Source organism: Octodon degus, unplaced genomic scaffold (assembly GCF_000260255.1).
Source record: "Octodon degus isolate 3935 unplaced genomic scaffold, OctDeg1.0 scaffold00043, whole genome shotgun sequence".
Taxonomy (NCBI): domain Eukaryota; kingdom Metazoa; phylum Chordata; class Mammalia; order Rodentia; family Octodontidae; genus Octodon; species Octodon degus.
The window spans coordinates 8774673-8801597 of NW_004524619.1; the positions used below are offsets into that span (position 1 = coordinate 8774673).

The 26925-nt window shown below is 44.3% G+C and overlaps 1 protein-coding gene across 2 annotated transcripts in view; it reads right to left on the bottom strand.

Annotated features, from left to right (window-relative positions):
* Cacna2d3 (calcium voltage-gated channel auxiliary subunit alpha2delta 3) overlaps window positions 1-26925 on the bottom strand; it is a 954216-nt gene that overhangs the window by 586437 nt on the left and 340854 nt on the right. For both annotated transcript variants that reach the window (XR_002821195.1, XM_023715780.1), the window contains exon 5: window positions 7243-7405. Coding sequence is in view for 1 of the 2 variants with exons in the window: in XM_023715780.1 (XP_023571548.1) it covers window positions 7243-7405 (163 nt within the window). In the remaining variant the exon portion in view is untranslated. The remainder of the gene's footprint in view (window positions 1-7242; window positions 7406-26925) is intronic.

A 26925-nucleotide genomic window follows, 5' to 3' on the forward strand; every position in this document is an offset into this window, starting at 1 on the left:
GTACTTTGTGTTTTATCAAATCTACCATTTGAAAAATAGGTTGAGACATCTGACAAATTGAAACCCGAGGATCCTGCCCACTGCACCCTCAGCTTTTAAGCCAGGGACCGAATTCACCTCCTCAGACCTTTGCTTTGCCTCTGGGCTTTTTTTAAAAAACCTATTGGATTAAAACAGACAAATTGCTTCCTTGGGCTCTGTCGCAGTGGTCATGGGTCTTCCTAAAGCTACTTTCATTTTCGGGAGCTGAGCCCCCAAGTCCTGCATACTCCATTAGCCCATTCTTGGTCTGATGAGATGCCCTTCTGGGAAGTCCAGAAGATGAAGAAACAGTCTAGACTGGTGGTGACAAGCCTCAAGCCCATATGTTAGTATGTTTTTCTTATAAGACAGAAGATCTCAATGTTTGGATTATTTTTTCTAAAGTAAAACCTCAGTGATCACATTGAGTTACAGTGCTAGCACCCTGCAGCATGTAAGTGGGTTTTGGGCTGCAGTTTGGCATTCGGTCTCCACAAGGTTCTCCATCACTGATCTAGCCAACAGCCCACCAGACTCCACCCTACACCACCGCTGTCACCTGTGCTGGGCCAGCTGCTTCTCCCTTAACCTCTCCATTGAATCAAGACAGGGTTCCAGCTCATGTCTGCCCTTCCTCTGTGAAGGAACAAAGTGGAAAGAGTTCTCAATTACAAACTTCACTCTTCTCACTTTGAAACAAGTCTTGGTTTCCTATCTATTGAATGACCTGTGTAGGGCTCGGGCTCTTCCTTCAGGAAACAGACACTGCCTCTGCTCTCTGAGGCCCCAGCCTTCACCCAGCCCTCGGTGAGCCACATACCTTCTGCTGCCCCGGATGTTCTCCAAGCAAGGCCCTGAAGGATTCCTCCTGCTCTCTCCTCTCCAGAGTGAGCAAGTCCCAGGGGTTCTACCAGAGGCTTCTTCTGGGAAGAAGCTGGAAACCACGTTGTGCCCAGCACCATGGTCTGTGTGATCTCCTGGTGATTCTCACAGCCTCTCACTGCCTTGCCTGCCCAACCCTCCCAGACTCCGTGGTTACCTTGCTGGCTTCCAGCAAAGCGAGAGAGAAGTAGCTGTCCCTGCTGCTGCTGGGCTCAGTTCACACTACCCTCTTCCGCATACCCGTTTAAGACTGCCTGAAGGCCCTGACTTCTAATACCATCACCTTGATGCTTAGATTTCAGCCTACACATTTTAGAGGGTGTGGCCAGTGGGTGCCAGGCATCTTCCTAGATGCTTAATTTTCAATAGAACCCCTGTACCAGACCAATGAGATTCTCAACTCCAATTTGTGAATGAGACAGATGAGACGGAGACATTTTGTGCAGTAAGAGACATGTTGGAGGGCAGGAGGCCAAGCCTGGTGGCATAAGGGTCTCTCCAGCCTGGCTCTGGGGTGACTGTGATCCTCACTCTCCTTCTCTATTAGCTGTTTCCTAAAGCGAAGTCTTCTCTGAAGAGTGTGTATCACTTGACATCTTTTTGTAAAAGTTTCTTTTCCATTCAAATCAGCCAGGGCCCATTTCTGTTGCTTGCATGTTACAACCCTGGCTGACCTCTCACAGCCCTGTAGGAAAGACAACTGTGGAACTCTCTTATGCAAAAAGTAGGCTGCTGGTGGGAAAGGAAGTGCTGGGCTGGATCAGCTGCCTGCAGAGAAGCCCAAGCGAAGGAGCAAAGGGTGGAGGTGATGGACCACAGAATGCGATGCACCAAGACCACATTTCACCGCAGACCTGAGGGGGTAAGGAGGCTGGGCTTGTTCTGCTTTTTAAGGAGGATCACTTGGATAAACAGGAAAGGGAAAGGCAGGAATAATAGGAGTTAGCAGTACCACGCAATATGATGGAAGGACAACAAAGGGAATCCACCTGGGTGAAGAAAAGTGGGAGAAAAGGAGTTGATTAATAGTAATTATCATACACACACACACACACACACACACACACCCTCACATATACAGACATTGTGCATATGTGTATACACACACAAAATACGTAAGTGCAGATGTACATGCTAGAAGTATGTGCATGCATAGTCAATTTGATACAACTTCAGCATACAGTGTTTTTAAGAATTCTGTGAATTCTCTGCTAATTCATCAAGCCCTCACAAGAATCCTGGGTCACATTTCATGCAGGGAGGACATGGAGCCACTCACAGCGCTACATATACAAGCCCCCATTCTTCTCAGTGTCTCCCTGGAAGTAAGACCGCCAGGCTGGGGTGCCAGAGCAGGGCTCAGCAATGAGCTAGTCAGAGGTCTTGCGGAGAAGCTGCTGACTGGGCACCTGAGAACCCTAAGACGCACTGCTGGGGACCAGGAGTGGCTCTCTGGCTTCACATGGGCAGTGGCTCAGCTTGCCTGGGTGGCACAGCCTGGGATGCCTCAGGGCCATCAGGGCCCCAGAGGAAGCCACCCAGAGGGAAGCGCTGAGCTGAGCCAAGGAGGCAGAGCAGATGGGAGGAAGAGGGGAGAGTTTACAGCTGGCTTCATCTGGGGCGGGAAACCCCACCCAAGAGCATGACTACAGCAGCAGCTTCTAAGAAGTCTCAAACCACTGCGCTATGTACCCACAGGACCCAAGTCCCAGGATCAAGCGGCCGGGCACAGGATTCCTTTGTTCAGGGCAAGACTTCAAACCTAGGAACAAACAGCCAAGGACCAGGCTTATAGCAAGGTTTGAAGACATGTCATGAAAAGCTAGATCTGAGTTGGAGAGCCTTCGAAATAGGAAATATGTTTCTGCAGCTTGAGAAAAAAAACTGCTTGGGCCTGGTTGGAATTAGAAACAGGAATGCTCCTGAAGTCCCCGTCTTTCTCTTGGGCAGCTCCTCGCTGCCTAAGACAGGATTTAGTGCCTGGCAGCAATGCCCCACCGCCCGGAGGGGTGACAGTCAGGTCCAGGTAGAGGATGACAGGCAGGCCACAGCAGTCATCCTGCCACTGAAGATGACTTTAAATAATTACCTCGCATGGCTCAAGTGATCGGACTGTCTTTTAATATTCTGCTTAGTGCTTCTCACAAGCACAATTCTATAGCCCATGTGATCAATGGTGGTATGCGTCCCCTGAGCCCTGCTAGCACAGAAAGGTGCTATTACGTCTTTAATGTTCAAGGGGCAATTAAATCTGTAACTGTGCCAATGGCTCCAGCAACCTTAAGGCAGCTGTCATATTTTAAAAGATCCTTCTGCATTCTTTTACGCCTGACTCTGTAAAACCTTGTCAATTTTTCACTTTCCGCTTGGCATGTATTTAGTGCTGAAAAGACAACCTCCTCCAGCCACACTGCCCAAAAGGGCAGAATCATTTTGGTTGTCATCAGCCTGCAAGATCACCCTGGAGGACTAAGCTCTGCACAGCAGCTCGCCAAAGCTCAATTCTTTTTGTCTCCTTCGAGCGCAGGGCAAACACTGGGTTGCTGCAGAGACCTCTAAAGGTAGCTCATGCTGACGCCATTTCTCTAAAAGGGGAGAGAAGAAAAGGCCAGTTTGGGTCCTCCTGCCATGCAAAGTGGTAGGGTCCCTCTTTGGCTCATTCACTGTCCCCTGTCTTTCCAAGATGATGACTGTGTCATGAAAACTGGGTCTGCTAATTGTCTTGTGCTCCCTGTCTGTTTCAAGCTCAATTATAAGCACCTTGAGGGAGGGGCTGTGTCTGATTCACCACGGGATCTCCAGTAACTCGGCACAATTAAGGAACAGTGGACTTCCTCCACTAAGTCTTAAGGATGGATAACACATAAACAAACAAACAAAAGAGGACCTTGAGCATCCATCCATAAGAACAAAGTTTCAGAAACAGTGAGTTAGAAGAAGCTATCATTGGGCTGGAGCGATAGCTCAGCGGAATAAGCACCTGCTTAGGCAAGTACAAGGACCGGGTTCTATCCCCGGCACCGCACACCACACTGGCTCTGCCCCCGGGCATGCTGAACCACTGAGTCTGGGTGTAGTGGCGCACACCCGTAATCCCTCCACTGGAATTACACACCTGCAATCCCTCCACTGGGGAGGCTGAAAACAGGAGGATCAACTACAAGTCCAAGCTGTGTAGTGAGACCCTGTACCAAATACATAAGAAAAAAAAGGAAGGAGGTGTTATCATTGACCAAGCTCCTTAAACAGCTCCCTAGATCAACGCGGAAGCTCAACTCCTATCCATGCTATTCCCCAATAATACCAACAACAGCCAAAGTGCACTCAGCACTTCCAGGGAGCGACTGCTATGCAAGGAGCTACACGTGCATCATTTTACGCCTTCTCTGGAAGCCTTGGAAGAAGGTGGCATCCCGCTTGCAACTGTACAAAGAAAACTGAGGCTCAGGAAGACAAAAGTACATGCTTAGCCTCACATAGGGAGAAGAGCAAGATTCAAACCGGCAGCTCTTCCCTTTGATTATTACACACTCGGTGTGAGCCTGAGACTGGATCGGATGGCCAAGATATTACAGATGCAATCGATATCAAAAGGGCTAATAATTATTGCCAACAGCACGAGAGATCTCAAGTGGTCTACTCAGATCAAATAAACTAATGCTATAAAAGCCAGTAACTACAGACATTAACCCAAGAAGAAATAGCCTGAAAAAATCCCAGACCTAGTAAACAAAACTAAATTGGTAACTCAAATCTTTCTAAAAATGAAAACTTTAGACCAAATGCCTCCAAAAGGAAATTTTAAAAAATATATGAAGAAGGTGTTATGGCTTGGATTTGGATGTTCTCCCTGCAAAAGTCTCATCAAGTCATAAGTGGGGCTTTTGTGATGCTGGGATCAAGGACACAATGCTAGGATTAAGGGTGTGAGTGCCGCCCATCCCGGACCAGGGACAGAAGGGTTGTTGCTTCCTACCATCTACCGGCCCTGTTCTGCTGTATTCTGTTGCTCCTCTGCAGTACCCCTTGGCCCTGCCACCCTGCCTTGGAGCCAGCCAAAAATGTCAAGGCTGGAGAGAAAGCTCAGCGGCCTAAGTGCCTGCCTGGGAAGTGTAAGGTCTTGAATTTAATCCCCAGTACCGCAATAAATAAATAAAAATAAAAATTATAAAAAAATTAAAATTATTAGGGCTGGGGAGATAGCTCAGTAGAATAAGCACCTGCCTGGCAAGTGCAGGGTCCTGAGTTCAATCTCTAGTACTGCAAAAAAAAAAAAAAAAGGAAAGAAAGATCAAATGAATGCACTAGGGGCCGGGGAGATGGCTCAGTGGAATATAGGCTTCCCTGGCAAGCGCAAGGGCCTGAGTTCAATCCCCGGTTCTGGAAAAAAAATAAATAAATAAATAAAAAAGCAAGTTTTATGAATGCACTAATTTCCCAAATGAACCTCATCTTTCTATATTATTAATGTGCTATAACCTTTTTAGACATAACATACTAGGGCTGGGGCGATAGCGCAGTAGTCTAACCACCTGCCTGGCAAGCTCAAGGACCCAGACTGGATCCCTGGTACCGCATGCCATGCCAGCCCCAGAACCCCAGGCATGCTGAGCTGGCCACCAAAACCGAACATGGTGGTGCATGCCTGTAACCCCAACAATGGGGAGGCTGGGACAGGAGGACCACTATGAGTCCAAGCTGCATAGCAAGACCTGTACCAAATAAATAAATACATAAAAAGATTTTTAATTTTTTTTTAAATAAAATAATAAAAACTTAAAAACTGGCCACTGACATCCTTGGTACCTTGATGACAGATAATGGGACAGATTTTTGCCTTGAAAGCCACTATGATTTTTCTGACTTATTGATCTCGAGCTGTGTGTTAGGAACCTTCCAGGTATGACAAAGGAGAGCAAACGCCCACACCATAATGATAAGGGCAAAAACATGAAGAACAATTTAGGGGCAACATCTTGATCTGGTCCTCGCAACCACTCAAGGAGGAAAACGCAGGTACAGTCTGTGGCCATTACGATCTACCTAGTAAACAAAACTAAATTTGTAACTCAAATCTTTCTAAAAATGAAAACTTTAGACCTTGCGCTTCCCAGGCAGGCACTTGGGCTGCTGAGGTATCTCTCCAGCCTTGACATTTCTTTTTTTTCTTTTTTTTTTTTAAGGATTTAAGATTTATTTCAGTTTACAGTTTGTGGAAGGTTCAGTTCACAGCTGGCTGGCTCCAGGGCAGGGTGGCAGGGCCAAGGGGTGAGTAACAGAATACAGCAGATCAGGGCAGGTAGACCGTAGGAAGCAACAACCCCTTCTGTCCCTGGCCTGGGATGGGTGACACTCACACCCTTAATCCTGGTGTTGTGTCCTTGATCCCAGCATCACAAACCCTGGATCCAGCCACCTCTTCCAAGCCCCACTTATGACTTGATGAGACTTTTGCTGGGGGAACATCCAAATCCAAGCCATAACACCTTCTTCAGAGATATTTTAAAATTTCCTTTTGGAGGCAGATGGGAATTTGGGGGAAAGTAGTCTGTTGCTTCTGGGAAGCCCAGCCTAAGGGATACCAGCCTAAAAGCAGGTAGCTCTGTGCTTTATGGTTCATGCTGCTCTGCGCACTGAGCAAGGAGGCTATCCGATCCCAGGGCAGCCTCAGGAGCGCCCCACCCCTTCCATACCACTGGGGGAGGTGGGGCAGATGACAGAAGGATTCACACAGGTGGCAGTGAGCTACAGCTTGCATCTTTTCTGTAGATAGAAAGTTCTACTGGAAAAGAGCCACGCCCACTGAGCGGCACACTGTTCCGGCCTGCTTTTGCACCATAAAAGCAGAGAGGTTGCGATACAGATGCTGTGGCTGGCAATGTCTAAGAATGCACTCTCTGGCTCTTTGTAGAAATACTCTGCTGCCCTGAACCACATGTTTGAGCACTGGATGGAAACACAAGTCAGGAAAACAGGCACTCCGGTCTCCACGCACAACAGACCTGGGCTTCATCCACCCAACTCAAGTCTAATGTACTCAGCTCATAAATGTGTTGAAAAAACTAAATAGTTGGACATGACAGCGCATGCCTATTATCCCAGCACTCAGGATGCTGAGGCAGGAGGATCACCATGAGTTCAAGGCCAGCCTGGGCTACACAATGAGTTTAAGACCAGCAAATAATGAGACCCTGTCTCAAAAAGCTAAATAAATAAATAAATAAATAAATAAAGGAACAAATAAATAAAAACTGAGCAGTACCTCATGCAAACCAGCCAGCCTGGGCCCGCATGGCCCTGCCCCTTCTGCCGCTGCTCCTCGGCAGCAGGGAGCCTTACCTTTGTTGTACATGTTGGTCGGCACCTGCACGTCACTCAGGCTGATGTTCACAGGCAAGTTATTGAAATGATCGTTGGGAGCTAAGATGAATTCCTTCCCCAGCTCCAAAAAGTTCCCATCTTTGTCTCTTTCATTGATCAGCACAGCATTGAAGTATTCATACTGAAAGAGAAAGACAGAAAATATTACAAGCAGCCTCAGATGGGGCTGTGCACACCGCCTGGGCGTGGCCATGTGCTAGCCCTCACTTGTGGACCTGGTCAGCTCCTATCCCCTTTGTCTGTTTTATATACTACCTGTAGCTGCTTTTACACAGTGTAATAATACTACATAAATATTTGTCAGTGCCATTAAACATTCCGGAAAACCCAGAATTTAAAAGGGCTATACAGTACTTTCTTACATGAACATGAAGAAAACTGCCCCCCCTAAAAAAATTTTGTTTTTTAAACTCTGAAGACAGACCCTCCCAAGACACAACTTCCATTTAAGTTGAGGGACTTTGAAAACCAACAATAACAAAAACAAGTGTACACGGAATGTGTCCGAGCATAATCCTTACCATGAAACAGAAAGCAGAGTAAGAGCAGGAGTCTCTACACAGCATTCAGGGCAAATCTTGCTGCTGTGAGACACTTTCAGAGAGATGGAATGAGGATAGGAAGCCAGAGAGCTAGAGGAGGCAGCCCTCGCAGAGAGGACAGCCGGGAAAACCCGATGGGAACGTGCGGGCACCTTTACAGATGGTTACGTTGCTGTCACGCAACATACATGGAATGTTCAGCTTGTACCAAGAATTACTGAAGCTTTTCACATGTGAACTTATTTGATTCTCCTAGCAGTTTCATGAAGTGAATTTTTATCAGCATTCCCTGCTTACAGATAAGGAAACGGAGGTACAAGCAGAACCAGAATTTGAATACAAGTTCTCTCCAGAATTTGTACACCTTCAGAGCAACCTTGCAAGATAGTCAGAGGAAGGTGTGGTAGGAAAATCAGATCAGGACCTTTGAAGAGCCGTGAGGAACATGATAAGGGAATGCACAGGAAAAGCAGGTAACATATAAGACAGATGCGTAAGATGCACGGACAGATCATCATTCTCAAGAGCAGTAATACTGAATACCTAAAAGAGGAACTATAACAGAAATGAGCACTTCTTGAGACATCTCAGCAGGGATCCTGAGCAGATGTCAGTGGAAACATTCCAAAGCAAAGAAACAAGGGAGAAAAATCACTAAATACCGGAGAACCAGGGCATAATCTCAAAAGTAGTAATAGAGATGTAATTATAATTAGAAATCATTATACTTGTGGTCAAGGAAGATGTCTTTAATTGCAGAAAATATGATTATCTAAATAGATAACTCTAAGGAAACCATGGAGTTTACTCTAATAAAAATTCATGAAAGTCACAGGATAGAACACAAATACAAGTCACAGGATAGAACACAAGTGGAAGGTGGTGGCACACCTCTGTAATACAGCACTCAGGAGGCTGAGGCAGGAGGATCACCACAAGTTCCAGGCTGGCCTGACCTACATAGGGGGTTCAAGGCCAGTCTGAAACCAGAAGAACCAAAAGCATCACGCATAGTGATATATGTGAACCTATGTTTATAGCAGCACAGGGCTGGTGAGATGGCTCAGTGGTCTAAAGCACCTACTTAGAACAAGCTAAGCAAAGAACAGGGACCGTGGTTCAATCCCCCAGCACCACATGCCAGCCAGCCCCGCCCCCTGGTGGGCTGAGCTGGCCATACACACACTAAATAAATAAATAAATATTAAAAAAAAATTTTTTTAAAAAGAACACATGTTTATAGCAGCACAATTTGTGATAGCCAAATCTTGGAAACAACCAAAATGTCTAGAGTCAATACTTCTGAGTGAAGTAAATCAGACCCACGTGTAAATATCATATTGTTTCCTTGGTATAAAAATCTGAAAAAATAAATAAAACCTGAAAGGTACAACAGATACAGTAAAACAAAAAGAAACTGAAGCTAAGGATTAAATAATGATGAGAGAAAGGACAAAAGAAAAAAAGGAAGGAGGGAAAAACATGTAAGTATATATACAGAATGGCTGAGATGATTGTACTCATAATTTCCATCAGTTTTTTGAAAGTAGCAGTTAAGGTTTAGAATTTGCACCTTGACTAACTCCGTAGGCTGATAGCTATGATCTGAGCAACTAACTCCATCAAGAAGAACAACGTCTAATACAAAACCTGCGGTTGAATGCCTCTTCTCTGGGTCTTCTAAATGTGTACCGTGCCTAATGTCTTCTCAGTTTTTATTCTCTCTTTAAAATCAATTAAATCAAAAAAGACAAGGAAAAAAATTAGATTTGTTGAAAGCAAATGCCAATATTCAATTATTTCCCCAATCTTATGTGACTGAATCTGTTAATCTGAGCAACAGATTTGACAATAAAGATAATATAACAACCACTGTTAATTAGCTAATCCTGTTTTGAAAATCTGTAACAGATGCATTGTTGTATGTTACCCTGTTTGTCTTTTTTCTATTTGTTTTTGCTTCTGTTTTTACTTTTCAAAATAAAATATAAAAAAGACAAAAAAGAATATTAAAAAATTAGGAATTTAAAATAACAGCAATGGCAACACCATAAACAATATCGAACAGTTATGCTTATCAAATACCAGTTTTTTTAAAAATATGGACTCTCTACAAGCTATTAAGCCCTGAAAACTTTAAATTTTTTGAGAGAAATTACAGAAAACTTACATAAATCAACCTAGATACCTTGCTCAAGAATAGCAAAGTCCCTATTAAGATGTTCATTCTTCCTAAAGTGATCCATTATGGCAATGAGATCTTTTTTTAAAAAATTTTATTTATTTGTGCGTGTGTGTGTGTGTGTGTGTGTGTGGCCAGCTCAGTCCACCAGGGGGCGGGGCTGGCTGGCATGTGGTGCTGGGGGATTGAACCACAGTCCCTGTGCTTCGCTTGGCTTGTTCTAAGTAGGTGCTTTAGACCACTGAGCCATCTCTCCAGCCCAGCAATGAGATCTTGAGGAAATACCAACAATCATTTTACAGAAACTGCCAAGCTAACTTGAAATTTCACACAGATATCAAAGCAACCTAAATACCTGAAACAACAGTAAACAGAAGGAAAACATCCAGGGACGCACATTCCTCAACTTACGCCTTTCTCTAAGCAAAACAGAGCGCTGTGAGCATCACGATAGCCAAAAAGGACCATAAAGAAGACAAAAGCCCAGAAGTAAAGGCACCATACATACACAGACGACTGACTTCCAGGAAAGGTGCCTTAATGAAAAAGGAATTTTCAATAAATTGCCCTGGAACAAATAGTATATGTATAAAAACCAAGCCCGGCGTGGGGGTTCAGTCCCTGGCTGCACCTGCCCTGCCAGCCCCGCCCTCAGGGCGCACTGAGACAGCGATGGCGACTGGGCGTGGCGGAGCCCTTGGGAGGCTGAAAACAGGAGGATCACGACGCGTCCCATCTGCATAGTGAGACCCTGTGTACCCTGGACTACATACAAGATAAAGTAATAAGTGAAGACATCCTCCTCTCCTTCCAACACACACACATTAATGCAAGGTGAATGACAGACTTAAATGCCAAAACAAACTTATAATATTTCTTTTCTTGGAGAAATAAATGAAGAGCATTTGGGGGCCAGCAAGTACACACTGATTCTTTAGAATACACGAAGCACTTGTAATTTAAACATTCATAATTTGAACTTTATGAAAATTCCATACCTCTGGTTATCAAACCACTGTTACTAGAACAAATACAAAAAGGTACTGTTAAGGACAAAGTATTCATTGTTTGATAGTGTGACAAATGATTTGTACTCAGAATATGTATTAAACCCCTATAAATCATCTTCAAATGTCAGTAATAATATGGATTCATGTTACAGAGGATGTTCTAATGCAGACTAAAATGTGTTCAAAGTCGTTAGCCAGCTGCCAAATGCAAAATAAAAGCCCAACAGATGTTGTTTTATACCTATACAAAAGCTAAATCCAAAACTTCTGATAATATTTAATATTGTGTATGATATGGAGCCATCTGAACTTGTATATATTGCTTGTGAAAATATAAAATGCTACAAACATTTTGGGGAAAATATTTGCAGCCTCTTGTGAAGTTCAACACACATTGCTTTATGAGCCTGCAATTCCACGCCAAGGTGTTTACCAAAGAGACACTGAAACATACGCCCACAAAAATATTTAAGTGAATGTTCATTAAAAAATAAAACCCCTGTTCCTAATAGCCCCAAACTAGAAATAACCTAAATGTTCATTAACAGGTAAAGGAATAAACAAATCTGTGATATATTCATCTAATGGATTTGTACAGAAAGGAGGAACAAATTATACTAATGCTCGAAGTAAGAACGAATCTCACAAGCACGAGGGAAAGGAAGCAGACTGAATGGAGTTTGTAGGTATGATACCAGTTATAGAATGCACTAGAGCAGGCAAGGTAATTGTTCAATTATGATGCCAACCGGGTTGGCTATAGGATAAAGGACAGTTAGTTGTCACCTGGGAGAGGGAAGTGAGCTTCCTACAGTCCTGGACAGGCTGTGTCTTTACAAAGCAGGGGCTACTCAGCATGGGTATCCAATTCTTATGATATACTGAATTATATACTGAAGAACATTTTACTCCATAGGAATTAAGGCCTCAAAAATATCATTCACAAAAAACCTTAAGTTTTTGAATTATCAATTTAATATCTTTGCATAAACTGAGCTCAAGAGGACAAATTCCCCACCTAACCATTTTTTAAGGCTCAATGTATTGGCATTCACAAACAAAAGAAGCTATATCTTTCAATAAAACACCACCTATGGGAATGCGTTTTGCGCCTTGTACTGTGACCAACCCATGCAGTGTCCGAGGCAAAGGACAAGAAGGCCCTCTCTTTTGAAACAACTGCTTTGTACAAGTCATGCTGGTAGCAGTTCTCACCCCAGCACTCTATTAAGGAAAGTCCAGCTCTTCCACAGACCCAAGAATTGCGCCAACTGAAATCTTCAGTTCCATTCTGTCATTTACAGTAACTGGAAGCTACATTAACCAAACAAAGCCTTGGCCCACTGGGTAAAGGACAGCGCAGTAACGTGCACCCACAGGGTCTCTGGAGGCAGCTTCTAAATTGCCATTTAATTGAGTAATCCTCAGAGCCCAGAATGCAGATTCAGTAAGGGTGGAAACATAAGCGTGGCTTTGCTCACTGGCAGTCATTGTTTACCGTGGATGGCTGTGTGGTCTGCTCCTCCGCCCCGAATCCATTTGTCTGTCTGTATTGATTTTCAAAAGGCTGATTCAGTACAAACAAGAAGATTCATTTCTCAGGGCTTGGAATGCATTGTGGCAATGATGAGGTTCGGTGGCTTTGTCCACATGATTGACTGAGGAAAAGATGTGTTTGGTCCAAGGCACCTCGGTCTTTCTGAATCCTTGTCACCCATGGGGTCACAGTAAATTAATTCTTTTGGGAGTATTATCTGATGACCTACTAAGTGTGACAGGGGCACAAAGGGAACTAATCCAGGGAACAAAATGTGGCATATAAAATACCAGGGGCAAAGTGGTGAGTACTACACTGCTTTCACAGAAGCTGGCCTGTCCCCAGGTGGGAATGCCGCAGTTCAGTGAGGGCGCATCTGAAGGTATTCAGTACGGCAGGAGTGGGGAGACTTCCTCTGTCAAGGCTCAGACAGTAAATATTGTAGGCTATGCTCGGTTCCAGACAGTACTAGTCCACAGTGCTGTCACGGCCTGAAGAGACAGCCACGGATGGACGAAACACACAAGGAACAACAAGCCTCGCTGTTCCAAGAAGCCCTTATTTTTCAGAAATTTTCAAAAGGACACAATCACTTTGCCCATGGCCACTCCCTGCAGTAGGGTGCTATCAGATATTTGAGAGTAGTAATTCAAAAATAACAACAATTTCTCTGGCTTAAGGGGATCCTCAGGAAAGGTGTGGCAGGACGGGGCCTTGGAGATTGGAGGATTGTGCCATGCCAAAAGGAGAGAAGACAGAGAGACAGAAACAAAGCTGCAGGACAGTCAAGTTGGGAAGGGGACAAGCAGCGTGTCAGGCTGGCCAAGCTGCAGGTGACCGTGGGAAAGCAGGCAGGCCCAGAGCAGAGACGATCTGGAACTTTGGGTGAGGAACCGGAACTTTCTAGAATTTGTTGTAGACTGAGCTCTCTTCTCACTGAAAATTTTAAGCCTCATTATACACACAGTATTTATTTCTAACCCATGCAGTACCTTTTGTTTTGCTAACATGTAAAAAACCCACTGCCCCAGTGACATCAAACAAATGAAAACTAAAGTGGTGGCGTCCCTTTGGACATCCCAGGGGCTCGCTCTGAGTGGTCTCTGGTGCGAACTTCTCTGCTGTACCTCAGAGCAACATTCCTGAAGCAGGACTTTACTAAACCTTATGAAACCATGAGTCACCCTACAGAATACTGACAAGGAAGTATTTTTTTAAATAAAGTTTAGCAAATTCAGGAAGAGCTAGATTGAAAGAGACACAGAGAGGATCCTGTGCTATATACTTCTTAGAGCCTTTAGCTCTTTCTGAGAATGACCAATACATACCTTAAATTTAAGAAGGAAGTATTTAGCACTCTCAAAATTGAGCTGACATTTAGTTATCCACAAAGTGACATGAGGATCACTTTATATGTCCTTTTTCAAATGCTTTACCCATACCCAAGTCCACAATGGGACCAGTTGTAGGAGTTGGGCCTGCGATTGCTCATCACTGTCACAGGCCTGATAATCGCTTGTTGGTTGCCTGATTGGATGCCACTATCAGAATCTGTTTGGTCAACTGGTCTCTTACGGGTTGACACCGGTTTTTGTAATCAATCTCTCCCAGATGCATGAGTCCAGGAAAGCTGCCCAGAAGGTTAGGAAGACAGTAACCTGCGTGGATTGAGGAAAGGGAAAATGTAGGGAACAGTCATGTCACTGAACAGGCACGGTCACACATTGGGACGGAGGGCTGAGGCCTGAGGAGTAGCACAAAAGTAGCTCAAGAAGTGGTCACAATGCCCACTGCTCTGTCCTGTCCCCAGAAGACACAGAGGACAAGGGTGGAGCTTAAAGATATCTCAACAATTCTACGGGTTCCCTAAGGGCTGGCTGGCAGGCCGTTCTCTTCCTTCAATGCCACTGACACACAAGCTGGCAATCTGCAGTTGTGACAGAGATGCCACAAGGGTCCATCTTTATACTCAGCAGGAAGTATCACTAGACAGTGAGAAGTCTCTGTTTGTGGCCCTCCCTGATAGCCGGTGGTGATGGCCTGTGTGTATTCAGAGAGTTCCTGAGCCAGCATCTCAGCCGGAGAGAGGGATGCCATCCACTGAATTGTGGGCCAGTCTTTCCCACACTACTTGAAAATTCATCACGCCCCAGTTTGGGGGTTGGCAAATTTTGTTTTGTAAAGAGCCAGATAGTAAATATTTTAGGTTTTGCAGACCAGACAGTCTCCTTTGCAATATTCAATTTGGATGTTTTTACTGAAAGCAGCCAAATATGATCCATAAACAAATGGGTGTGGCCGCATTCCAATAAAACTTTATTTACAAAAACTAAGCAGCTGGCATGAGATGGCCTAGAAGCCCTAGTTTCTTTGAACCCTGCCATGATTCTTCTCTACTCTTTTCATGTGAGAGCCACTTAATCTCATACATCAAAAAATCCTAAGGCAGTGCTTCTCAACTCTGGCCAAACCTCAGAACAATTCAATTCCAATCCCTGGGTGGGACCCAAAGCATCAGGATTCTTTCAGTCTCCCCAAGGGTGCAAGTGTGCAGCCCCGCAACAGGCACCGTGGCTTCTGCTTCCCCTCTGTGCTGGGAAGTTCCATGACAGAACTCCAAGACACCACTGCAAACGATCTGCTCCGCGGGCCGGAAGTATCCATTCCACACCGCTTGGCTTGGGAATGACTTGTCCCAGGGAAGTTTTCTAATTGTTTCCTGTGAATGCACACTGCGGAGACAACCTACCGTGAACTCCCCGAGAGGTGGCCTGTGCCTCTCTTGACACTCATTTGTCACTGAACCTGATGATAAGAGCAACTCATAAAATCCAGCCTCAAGGCTGGAGACGGAGCATTCGCTCTGCAACAAAGCCAGGGCCTATGCAGTTAGTGACTGTATTGCTCAGGGCTCCCCAGAGAAAGGGGAGAGAAAGAGAAACAGGTAAGAGTGAAGGCTGGTGGGCAGGGAGATCAATACACAGATAGGAGGAACAGGATACTCATATCCAGGCTAACTGAACGTTTATACATTCCTTATATGTACCTCCAGCTTCTTCTCTGTAAAACTCCCTCACTACCCCATCGCAACCTCCTCTCACAGCACCCAGCCCACATAACCCAAGTAACAGGAATGCACTGTGATGGGCTCCACCCCCATCCCCCGTGGGGCTCAGGGCTCCCCCACTCCATCTGAAGCCTATCTCCTTCCCAGGGGGTTTCTCGGCCTTTTCCTTTATGGTACTCACCCCACTGGAAATCCCTAAAGGGTGTGTTTTGGATGGTTGTGTCCAGGAAGGACAGGAAGACTCAGGCCTCCCTGGCTTTCCAGAGACATTAGTACCTTCCCAAATTCACCAGGGCCTTCCTCACCTCTGTATCTCTACCATTCAGCCTGACACCTGGAGGCTCTTGATCCAGGATACTGGGATGGATGGATGGATGGATGGATGGATGGATGGATGGATGGATGGATGGATGGATGGATGGATAGATGGATGAATGGATGGACGGACGGACGGACGGACGGACGGATGGACGGATGGATGAATGGATGGATGTTCGCCCTATATCTGAACCTCTTAAGAAAACACCTCCATGTTTCACCACCATCTAGGAAGATCCTTCCCTCTCCCTCTCAAGTTAGATCCCAGCCAGGAGAGGAATCCAACTCCCTCGCAGAGCCTCCTTCTACTTGGACTTACTCTAGGTCCCTTCACAAGGCAAGGTACCAGCCAGGCAAATCCGAGTGGCCATGAGATCAAGGCTGGGAGCTGATGCTCAGCGACGGCACTGCGGCTGCTTCCTGAGCCACCCTTACGCAGGCCCAGGCTGCTTTTGTTTCTGTCAAGAGGGAGCGGTGACCCCTACCACTTCCAGCCTTCCTTCCCCCACCACCCACCCACCCACCCCCAAAACCAGGGATTGAACTCAGGCCCTGGAGCTTGCCAAGGAAGTGCTTATTCTACTGAGCCATCTCCCCGGCCCCTATGAAACAGGATAAAATGTACAACAGCAGAGAGTACAGGGCTGATAGCAGGCTCCTTGCTTATTTTTGTTTTCTCTCTCACTAGCTTCTTTTTCCCGCTTTTCTGCTCTGGGAGGACAGCCAGATTTTTACAACTTAGATTAGAAAATAAAAATTAATAGGAACGTTAGTTCTGAATGAGCCAAGTACATATCTAACTTCCTGCGCATGTGTGTCCTGCGTGGAAGTGACATATATTGCTACTCAGCTGCAGCCCTCTCCAAAGGTCTAGTGCCTTCTGGTGATTGCTCAATAATCTCATTTTCTCTACATATGTGAAAATTGATTTTTAAATGATCTGTTCCAGAATATTTCTAGGTATTAACATTACATTAACTCACTTATAATTCCCCAAGTGCCATAGTTCCTTTAAAAAAACAGATAATTAATATCCTTTTCCCAGCCATCTGGAATCTCCAGCCTCTGAGAATATTCGAGTCCAAGTACTAATGGGCTCCTTAACAAGGCACTTATGCAGGCCTTGGACTGCTGCCTGCTGCAGCCTAGCTGGCCCCTTGGCATTTAATTTTAAGAACCTTGGAGTAGAGTATCTAACCCCAAAACATGGGATTCAAATCCCAGGTCTTCTGCTAAGCCGGAAGCTCGCAGCTCATGCATAAAATGGGTGCACAGCCACCCACATGGCAGTGAAGGCGTCCTGGAGAATACAAGGACAAAGGGTGAAAAGAGCTTAGTGTACAGCATTGGGCTCAGTGATTCAGCAAGTGGGCCACCCTCTGTATATGATCCTTCTGGGGTTTCCCAATGACCTATGGTGCCAGAAGGGCCTTCTTGTGTAGACACGGCCTGTGCTCCTGGCCTTCCATACCTCCCTGGGCTCCTCTGCTCCTCATGTTTCCATGACCCTCCACCCACGTGGCCTTCGTTGGTCCACACCCATGCCAGACATTTGCTTCAGCTTCTGAGGCACAGTCCTTCTTCCTCCTTGGGCCCAGCCCGATTATCATGTCCTTGGGACACCCATCTCTGCTCTCTCTGACTGGGGAGCCTTGGGTACTCCTAAAGTCTCACAGGGCTGTCCTGCATAGCACCTATGCCAGGGTGTCCTAGCCTACGTATGTGAGTGATTATTCAGTTGGCAGAGCCTCACTCTACACTGCAAGGTGTAGGTTTACAAGGCCCACTGCTGTTTCTTAAGGGACACAGTGCTCTCAGAACTCAGTGCAGCGTGTGGTACAGAAGAGTTGCTCAGTACTGACTGCTGAAGGAGTTGGAAGGGTGCATTGCGCACACACCCTCCAGTAGCCATGCTGTAAGTGGTCCCCAGGGCCTAACAGGGGTAGAGGCACTAGGGGTGCCCACAGCGAGCCATGTACTAACTTTGAGGTAAGAAGGGCAACTGGGGATCAACACAGAGCCCAAGAACCCAGGCTCTTATGGGGATATTATGGTTGTCATTTACTCTAATGACATAAGGGGACTTCACGATGCAAGAAGCCCCTCTGCAAATTCCAGCCAAAGGTCCCAAAAGCCCCCCTAAGGTGATATTTGACTAACAGACACCTACGCTGGCTGGACCTTTTGTTCATTCTTTTAGTTCTCAAATTGTTTCTGAAAACCTTCTATGTACTGCTTCTGCCCTTGTGCCCCAGCAGCCAGATGAGCCTTTTAAAATTAAACAAAGCTGTCATTACTGTGCTTAAGCAATGATCTCCATTTGGTGCGAAATAAAATTCAAGGTCATGCTTAATCCAGCTGCCCCCTGCCTCTCTGATTCAACCAGACAGCCTGGCCATCTCCAGAACTTCAAAGAGGTGGTGCTTGTTGCCATCTCTGACTTTGCATTTATTGTCTAGCATGGCAGAAAGGCTCTTCCCCCACCCCCGTCTTTGGCTAGATGCCTTCACTTCTTAGCATACGTGCCAGCTCCACAGCGGGAGCTAAGTACCCCCAGTATATCTACCCAGCTGTTGCCAAGCCCAGAACTCACAGAACTTTGTGAGATGGGAAACATATTTTATTTATTTTTTATTCCTATATTTTAAAAATAATTTTATTAAGAAACCAATAGCAATGAGATAGTTTCAAAACTGATTAGTAGAACAGTGTCAATAATTAAGACATTGCATATTGATGACTTCTTAGCAGTGATTCGTAGTACAAGATGCAGACATGATATCCTGTTCACACACACTATTAGTGCAAATCTGCATATTTTATATCCACACTGTCCGATGCAGTAGGCATCAGGTAGGCGTGCATGAGATTCACCAGTGTGAGGAAAGAACTGATTCTTAAATATTATTTCATTTTAATTTAGTTTTAAATAGTCATAAGTGGCTCACAGCTACCATGTTAATATGCTCACTAATCAGTTTTATTTTCTTTATTGCACTCAATACATGTAATTTTTTCTTTATTAATTCATAAGTCTATTGCCTATCTCTACCCAGAAACTGGAGCTCCTTATGAATACAGAGGCCTTTTCTGTCTTGTTCCTGGTTGGAAGCCCAGTGAAGGGCAGTAGGGAGGCACTCTATTATGATCTGCCTAAGTAGGTTCTGTAAAAAAAAAAAGAAAAACTGTCTTGGTTGGGCTGGGGATATAGCTCAGTAGTCAACCACCTGCCTGGCAAGCACAAGGACCCGGGATCCATCCCTGGTACTGCATGATGTGCCAGCCCTGGAGCCCTAGGCACACTGAGATGGCTGCCAAGACCAGGTGTGGTGGCACACACCTGTGATCCCAGCACTGGGGAGGCTGAGACAGGAGGATCCCTATGCATCTGAGCTGCATAGTGAGTCCTTGTACCAAATTAAATAATTAATTTTAAAACTGCATTGGCCAGTTATATTTGTAATAATCCATCAAGAGCAGTGGATTGCTTCTCAGGACTAATGCCAAAACAATTGTCAGCTATCCCACAGCTATGGCCACTAATGGTAAAACTACTTAAACATGTTGCAAGGGACTATTTCTTCTAATAAGAATAGATGCAAGGTTACTTGGATAATAAACTTGTGCCAAATCATCTGTAGCAAGTTTTATTTTCTTGAGTGTGAGGAAGAGGACATGAGTAACACCTGAGGAGAAAACCTGCACACAGAAGCGTGTCACACATGGAAGCAGCACCTGTCACTTCTCCTAAAAAGGGGAAAGTTGCTTTGGTCTGTTCAGCAACTCTTTATCCTTGTTTCGGGAGCAGCACTCTGACATTCCCCAGCAAGTGACTTCCAATCAAGCAGTCCCATTAGGCACAGTTTGATCAAATGTACATGACCCAGACTATTGCTGTATTCAGGGAGCTCTAGAAGTATCCAGAAAATTAGGTTGCCATAGTATTTTCTAAGAGACAAATGAGGTAATGCTGTTGCTTTGGGCTGCCAGTGGCCATCTAGCTCCTCACACAGAGACCCTCCTTCTGAAAACAAAACCCATCAGAAAGACAGACTGCAGTCCAGCACTTGGGAGGCTCAGGCAGGAAGGTCATCATGAGTTTGAGGCCAGCCTGAGCTACCCAGTGCATTGAAGGCCAGCCTGAGAAACATAGTGCGACCTACTCCAAAATAAAAGGAAAGAAAGGAAGGAAGAAGGGGAAGGAAAGAGAGGGGAGGGGAGGGAAGGAAAGAGGGAAGGCAAGGCAAGGAGAGAGGGAGAGAGGGAGAGAGGGAGGAAGGAAGGGAGGGAGGGAGAAAAGGAAGGAAGGAAGGAAGGAAGGAAGGAAGGAAGGAAGGGAGGGAGGGAGGGAGGGAGGGAGGGAGGGAGGGAGAAACAAAGCCAAGAGCTGGAAAAAAGGGTGAAGTCTGATCAAGTGATTCAGGCCACATGCTTAACAGGTTATCCTAATGGTAGAGTCACATGTCATAATGACCAACTTGACTAGGGTTGTAAGAGTCTTGACAACATATTCAGAAACACTGATGTCAACTCTTGCTGTAAGATGAGTCTCCCCTGCCCTCAGTGCTCTTTCCCCATGAAGGAGAAATTGTATCAGCTTGCTTAGTGAAGATGCTTTGTTAGGAGCAACCTGAAGAACCTGGTGGGATTCAAAGACCTGAATTCTGGCAGACCACAGGAAGGTCCTGGAAGCAAACACAAAGAACCCAGGGCATCCGGGGTAAATGCCTTTATTCCTCCTTTCTGCTTCTCTCTGGGTGTTTGCCACAGTCTCTCCTCTCCAGATTTGCTTTTCTGGTGCATTGGCTGACATAGCCAAAGAGGAATACTGGCAGTTTCTCCATGTTTACATCTTTCTACTCAGAGACAAGCATAGTTGAGTCAAAACAGTTCTTACCAAATTCTCAAATACTGGGAGAAGCAAAGGTAGGGGCTGAAAAGGAGTAGGGAACAATGGAGCCAAGTTGTAGAAACATCATTCTTGAGGCTCAGATTCATGAGTGAATGTGCTTCTGGGGAAGGAAGGTACCACTGCTAGCCTGGCAGGGAACCCAAAAGCTGTCTACTGTACCACACTATTAAAGAATTTGTCAAGAATTTATGGGCTCAAATATCATATTTGAATTCCTTAGTGAGAATAAATGTATTCCTACATGGCTCACACTCAAGAACCATAAGTTGAATATAAACATTTGGCCTCCACATACCAATCACAAAACTATCTTATAAGACTAGCCACCCAAAAGGAGATCTTTTAGTGTCTGATGGTTACATTTCCTTAAAGTAGAAAATAATCTTATGAACTGGAATCCATAGCTGAGTATGAGATGTAAAAGAGCAGGAGAGGGGCCATGAAGATAGCTCATCAATCTAAGCGCCTGCCTAGGCAAGTGCAAGGACCCAGGTTCAATCCCCAGTACCACATGCTACGCTGGCCCCATCCTAGGCATGCCAAGCTGGCCACCAAGACCAAGCATGGTGACGTATACCTGTAATCCAGCTCTGGGGAGGCTAAAACAGGAGGATCACTATGAGTCTGAGCTGCATAGTGAGACCCTGTACCAAAATACAAAAAGAAAAAAAAAAAAAAAAAGAGAGACAAAACTAGAGTACTTGAGTTTTAAAGTATGTTTTATGCCTAACAATGACCCTCTGACTGTGAGGCATATTTTTGGAGTTGAATATTAGCAGTACTAACCTGTATTCAAATTATCCCTCTAAGTCGTTCTTTCAAAGAACTCTCAATTTCCAATAGATGAAAAAAGTTACTTCACAAAGCTCACTCTAAGTGAGAAATAAATCAACCCTAGTTTCCACATTATAATGACTTTACCATTGCCACTTAGAAGAGTTAAGAAGCAATTAAAAGATAGACAGAGAATATGTAGTCGCATTATCATGATGATTATTGCAATTTAGGACCTTCTAGTGCTTAATATCAGAGTGGTCCAGTTGCTCTGATGATTTACTCCTGCATTTCCCTGTTAATTAGAGAAAGAAGCAATCACAGCCAGACCACGCACATAACAAAGGATGTGATGTTAATCTGTAGTTACCAAGGTAACAAATTATACGCATGTCTTTTCTGTTACTACCTAGCATCTCAAACACAGAACTGCCTCTCTGATTTAAAAGTGGTAATTTAGCAAACGTAATTACCATTGGTATACCTAAGGTACAACGCTAGATTTCCAACAGGTTGCATACAGCGAGGGCTGGATGGGAAGGAGAATGGAATATGAAGAGAATACGAGCTTCTCTATGTACACCTGGATACGATCTATGACTTGCCTAAGTGTCCCCTCAAGACCCAAATGCTAAATACTTGGTTGCCAATCTGGAGTACTCATGGGAGATGGAATGGCTGGGAAATGGGGCCTAGGGAAGAAATGTCGCTGGGGGAAATACCCTTGAAGGCAATAGTAAGACCATGTCCCTTCCTCTGTACGAGCTACCAAGAATGAGAAGCCTCCTCCAACACGTGTATCCCCCATCATATTCTGTTTGATCACATGCACAAAATCAATGGAGTTAATTAACCACGGATGAGATCTCTAAAACCATAAGCCAAAATAAAATTTTCTTTTTCTCAGTTAACAATTATATTTCAGCACAGTAACTGAAAGCTCACTAACACACTAGAATCTCCAGAATTTTGTGAGATCTAGAAAAATCCCTCACTTTTAATGCACAGTAAGTTAGGCATTATTCCCAAGAAAATGCCAAAGTTATGCTTACAATGAAGGTGTGTGCTGGCATACAAGAATGTTCACCAGTTAGGAATTGTCTTAATCTTCCTGCTTATCTTAGGCTGTGAAAATAATTTTGTAACTGTGTGAACATCCAATAGTCAAGGGTGAAAGAATTTACACTTGGATACATTATGAACAACCCCAATGCTCTATATTGTCTGGTCTGTGCTGCTTTATAGAATTGCAATTTAAAGAGATCTTCTAGATATATTCTAGAATGCAGTCACCCATTATAGCAAACACAGCATATATGGCTTGTATTTAGTGGTCTCTCTGAATATGTTTCAGTGAACTGACCTATTATGTGAATTTTGATAATATTATCCAAGTAATACTACAGCAGTGAAATATCATGAGCCAAGCAAACAAAAACTAGAGATTTAAGCACAACAACATGCCCGATGAATTTCACAAGAGCTACTCAGAGATAAGGTAGAGACTTGGATCTTTTCTTCTTTCAAACTTGCCCTCTTTTTGCAGCATTTTAAACTTTGTATGATAATAAGTAAGTGGGACCAAAGATTAAACATCAAAATAAGCAATTATATGAAAAGGTAATAAGTCCATTCAGTGCCTTGACACCTTGGTGGAGATGCTGTAGAGACCATGGGTGAACTCCTCTATGCTGATGGTGTGCACCAAAGGGCTCGGCAGCAAGAGAAAACAACTGTGATTTTGTCCTGTCAGTGGAGATCAACCTGTGTGCCTTCACACGGCCGGTCCCCACACATCCTGTAAGAAGGCTTAGAAACACTTCCACTAATTCACTGCAAGATGTTGTTTGCTTTATGTCTCAGTTACTCTTCTCTCGTTGCTGGGACAAATACCCAACACCAAAAATGAAGGAAGGAAAGATTTATTTAGCTCACAGTTACTGGAGGTTTCAGTCCATATTTGGCTGGCTCCAAGGCAGAGGGGCACAGGGCAGAGAGCATCCAATTTACGGTGGAGGAAAAACAATGGCAATAGAGAGACAAAGAGAGAAAGAGTCTGTCTCTGTCTCTCTTATATTACATTCTGGCTCTCTTCCCCAGGCTGGAGGAAGTACACACACCCATAATCCCAGAAGTACTAAAACCTATAATCCCTGCCTTGGGTCACCCATAATCCCAGTGGATCATGAGTTAATCTAAAACTCTAGAAGTCCCCACCCTATGACTGCATGAGGCTCTGGAGGGACAACTAGACACTAACCTTAACACTTTAGAAACCGTTAAGACCAGAAAACATGTTCTTCAGTGTTTGCATGTTGGGACCTTATGAAAGAACCACTGCGTAGTCTCTAGGCTTAAGCCAGTCATAGGCTCTTCTCACTATGTTAATGGCTCAAATATCCACAAAAGACCCTTAAGGTTCATATTATACCAGAGATCTGCCATCTTTTCTCTATCAATGTTAAATAGCTATAGTGTGCTCTGTATGCCAAATTGTTTTAAAGGATTCACCATTCATGGGTTTACACACTCTGCTAAGCATTTGCCAACCACGTGTTGTATGGGGACAGTAGTGCTCACTGTGAACAATATTCATGCGCCAGTGTTTCCCTGCATCCCTAATACTTAATGAGGGGCATGTGACTGGTTTCTCAATAAGTGATGTGCATCACTTCTTTAAAGCACTTGAGAGAGGTTTAAGTTCCTACCCTGGTTCTTCCACCAGTGAAACTGCAAAAGCTACACTTTCAAGATGGCACAGCTACAAGACAGAAGCTGCCCAGGTCCCTGAGTCATGCACCAGAAGGAAATTGCCCTCAAGGACTCCAGCAGTCACAGTGCCCTTCCATGATCAAGAAGCAAACTTGTCCATGCTAAGCCTGTGAGGGCTCAGAGATAATGCAGTTGGGAGCTGGGCTCGACATGTGAAAAGAAGACAAGTACTATAAATTGTTGGCTGCATTTATTCAGATCAAAGAAAACTAAAAATAAACATAAATTATGGGTATTAGACTTTTAGAAAAATGTTTTCCAAAATTGTTTTAAATCACCTCAATGCACATTCAGATCTCCTTGCTTGCTAGTAATGAAGGCATTCCACTGGGTTAAAAGCCTCCCATTAGTTTAAAAGCTTCAATTGTTGAACCATCAACATCTATAAGAGTGTAATAAAGAACAGAATAAGTAAGCGTTATGTAATCAGAAGCTATAGCCATATTAACATTCATGAGTTTATTCACCACAGCTCTATTCCTACTCATTTAGAGATAAGCCAAATGCTTCTCACTCTCTCCCCCATGACAATCAAGGACCAGTGTCATTTATGACCTCTCAATACTGCTCTAATTATTGCAGGAAGAAATAGTATTAAAGACTTATCAAGTATATCAAATAATTCATTGGGATTTGACTTGTTATATATATGCTCATTGATAAACATTTTGTTCTCGGCATTACCTTAAAAGAAAAGAAAAAATTACATCTGTGAGTGTAGCTAAAAGGAACATAAAGATCTGGCTCTTTAAGAAGAAACATGCACTTTAGAAAGCCCCGTATGTGTATTTTAACATCATTTAATGAAAATTTCATATAAACTAATAGAGCCAATATGGTAACGTGGCGCGAGTACATTTGCACTCATAAAGATCCACTTATATAAACTAACACAGACATCACTTAACCCCTCAACACATAACTTCCTCTTCCTCAGCACGCTGCACATTAATTCAAATTTATTCACTTCATAAGGCCTGAGCAAATGGAATTCAGCAAACTCATCTAACGATAGAGTGGCTTTAGTCAGGGGTGGAATAACACGAGAATATCTATGAGCTTTCAAACCACTCCGGAGGGTGAATGCCATGTACAATTTCTGGAAAAAAGATATAAAGGCTGGACTTGTACACACAAATTGCTGTGGAAGCACTGAGCACAGCACTAATCAGCTCACGAGCTCAGATTGTTTTCAAGTCTTTCATCTCTCCCGGAGGAGCTGTGGAAGCCAAGTCACCGAGGAGCCACCCCAGATTCCAAGGCTATCATGGACTATTAGCCACAGGCTTTCCAGAGAGTGGAAATGGAGATCACATGACTTAGCCATCTGCTGGGGTTTCCAAAAAGTCTTGCAGGCATCCTAGGAGCACATGAAAAACACAACTCGACTTTGGCGGTGCAAATGAAATAGCAGAGGCAAGTGAATATTTGGGGGGAAGCTGGTGAGTGTCCCAAAGCAATGGAAGCCAAATGCATGTGTGGCTTCTCGTCACCGTGTCCTTGCTGTTTCATTACTCAAAAGAAGCCCGGCCAGAGGCCACTCTTTGATGTCTGACCTCTGGCTTCCCTTCCTGGAAACAACAGCAGAAGCCCTGCCTGTCTCCAGGAACCAAGCCCACGAGGCCATCCAAAAGCAGCGTCCTCTAGACCTCGTTTGTTCTTCCCAAGAGAGACAAACACAAATTCCGCACAGGAAATCAGAAAGTCTCCCAACCTAAGGATCCCATGGTCACCGCAGACAGGAAAAAAATCCTACATCTGTGAGTCAGACAACTTGGTCCTGCTGTAGTATTTTTTTCACCTGGCTAAGTCTTCCACTTGCTGGGCTTCGGTTTCCCCATGGTTTCCCCATGTGTCAACAAATTATTTGTACTAGATGACCTTAGGGGTACCCTCTATAGCATTTACACACGTCAGATTCTGGAGGGTGCTCCCAGGCTTTTCTAGGTATTTAATGTCATCCATCTTTCCAGTATATTCAAGTAGAAGTCCACATTTTTCATTTAAAAAAAAAAAAAGTCCTAATGGAGATGAAATTGAAGGATTCCTAGAAATCAGGAGACAGCCCATGTTGGCCAGTCCCAATCATTAAATTACTGAAAACTTCATGTTTCAGATTAAAAATTTCATGCATATTTTATATTGACTCGTTTGTGACTCTGGCATTCGTGATTTGTATAAGTCTCTCATTTCAGCAATGTAGACATGTATTTACTACTCCTAAGGAGCTGAAGACTAGACTGGTGGTAGCCAAAGTAGTGGGATAGGATAAGAAAGTACAGAGGGGCTATCTGAGAAGGAGAATCTTCTAATGATAAAACACAGGCTCAGATGCTCAACTCTTCAAGCACTGATCTCTAGCAAAAGGCTTAGTCTCAAAGTCCCAGGAGCATTGAGGTAGGAGATCATCCCCAGGAGCATGATGGGAAATCAAAGAAATCTATTCTAGGGCAGAGGGTACCTCCAATGTGATTGTCCCAGAAGGATTATTTATACTACACCTCTAGGGTTTAGGAGAAAGTGCTAA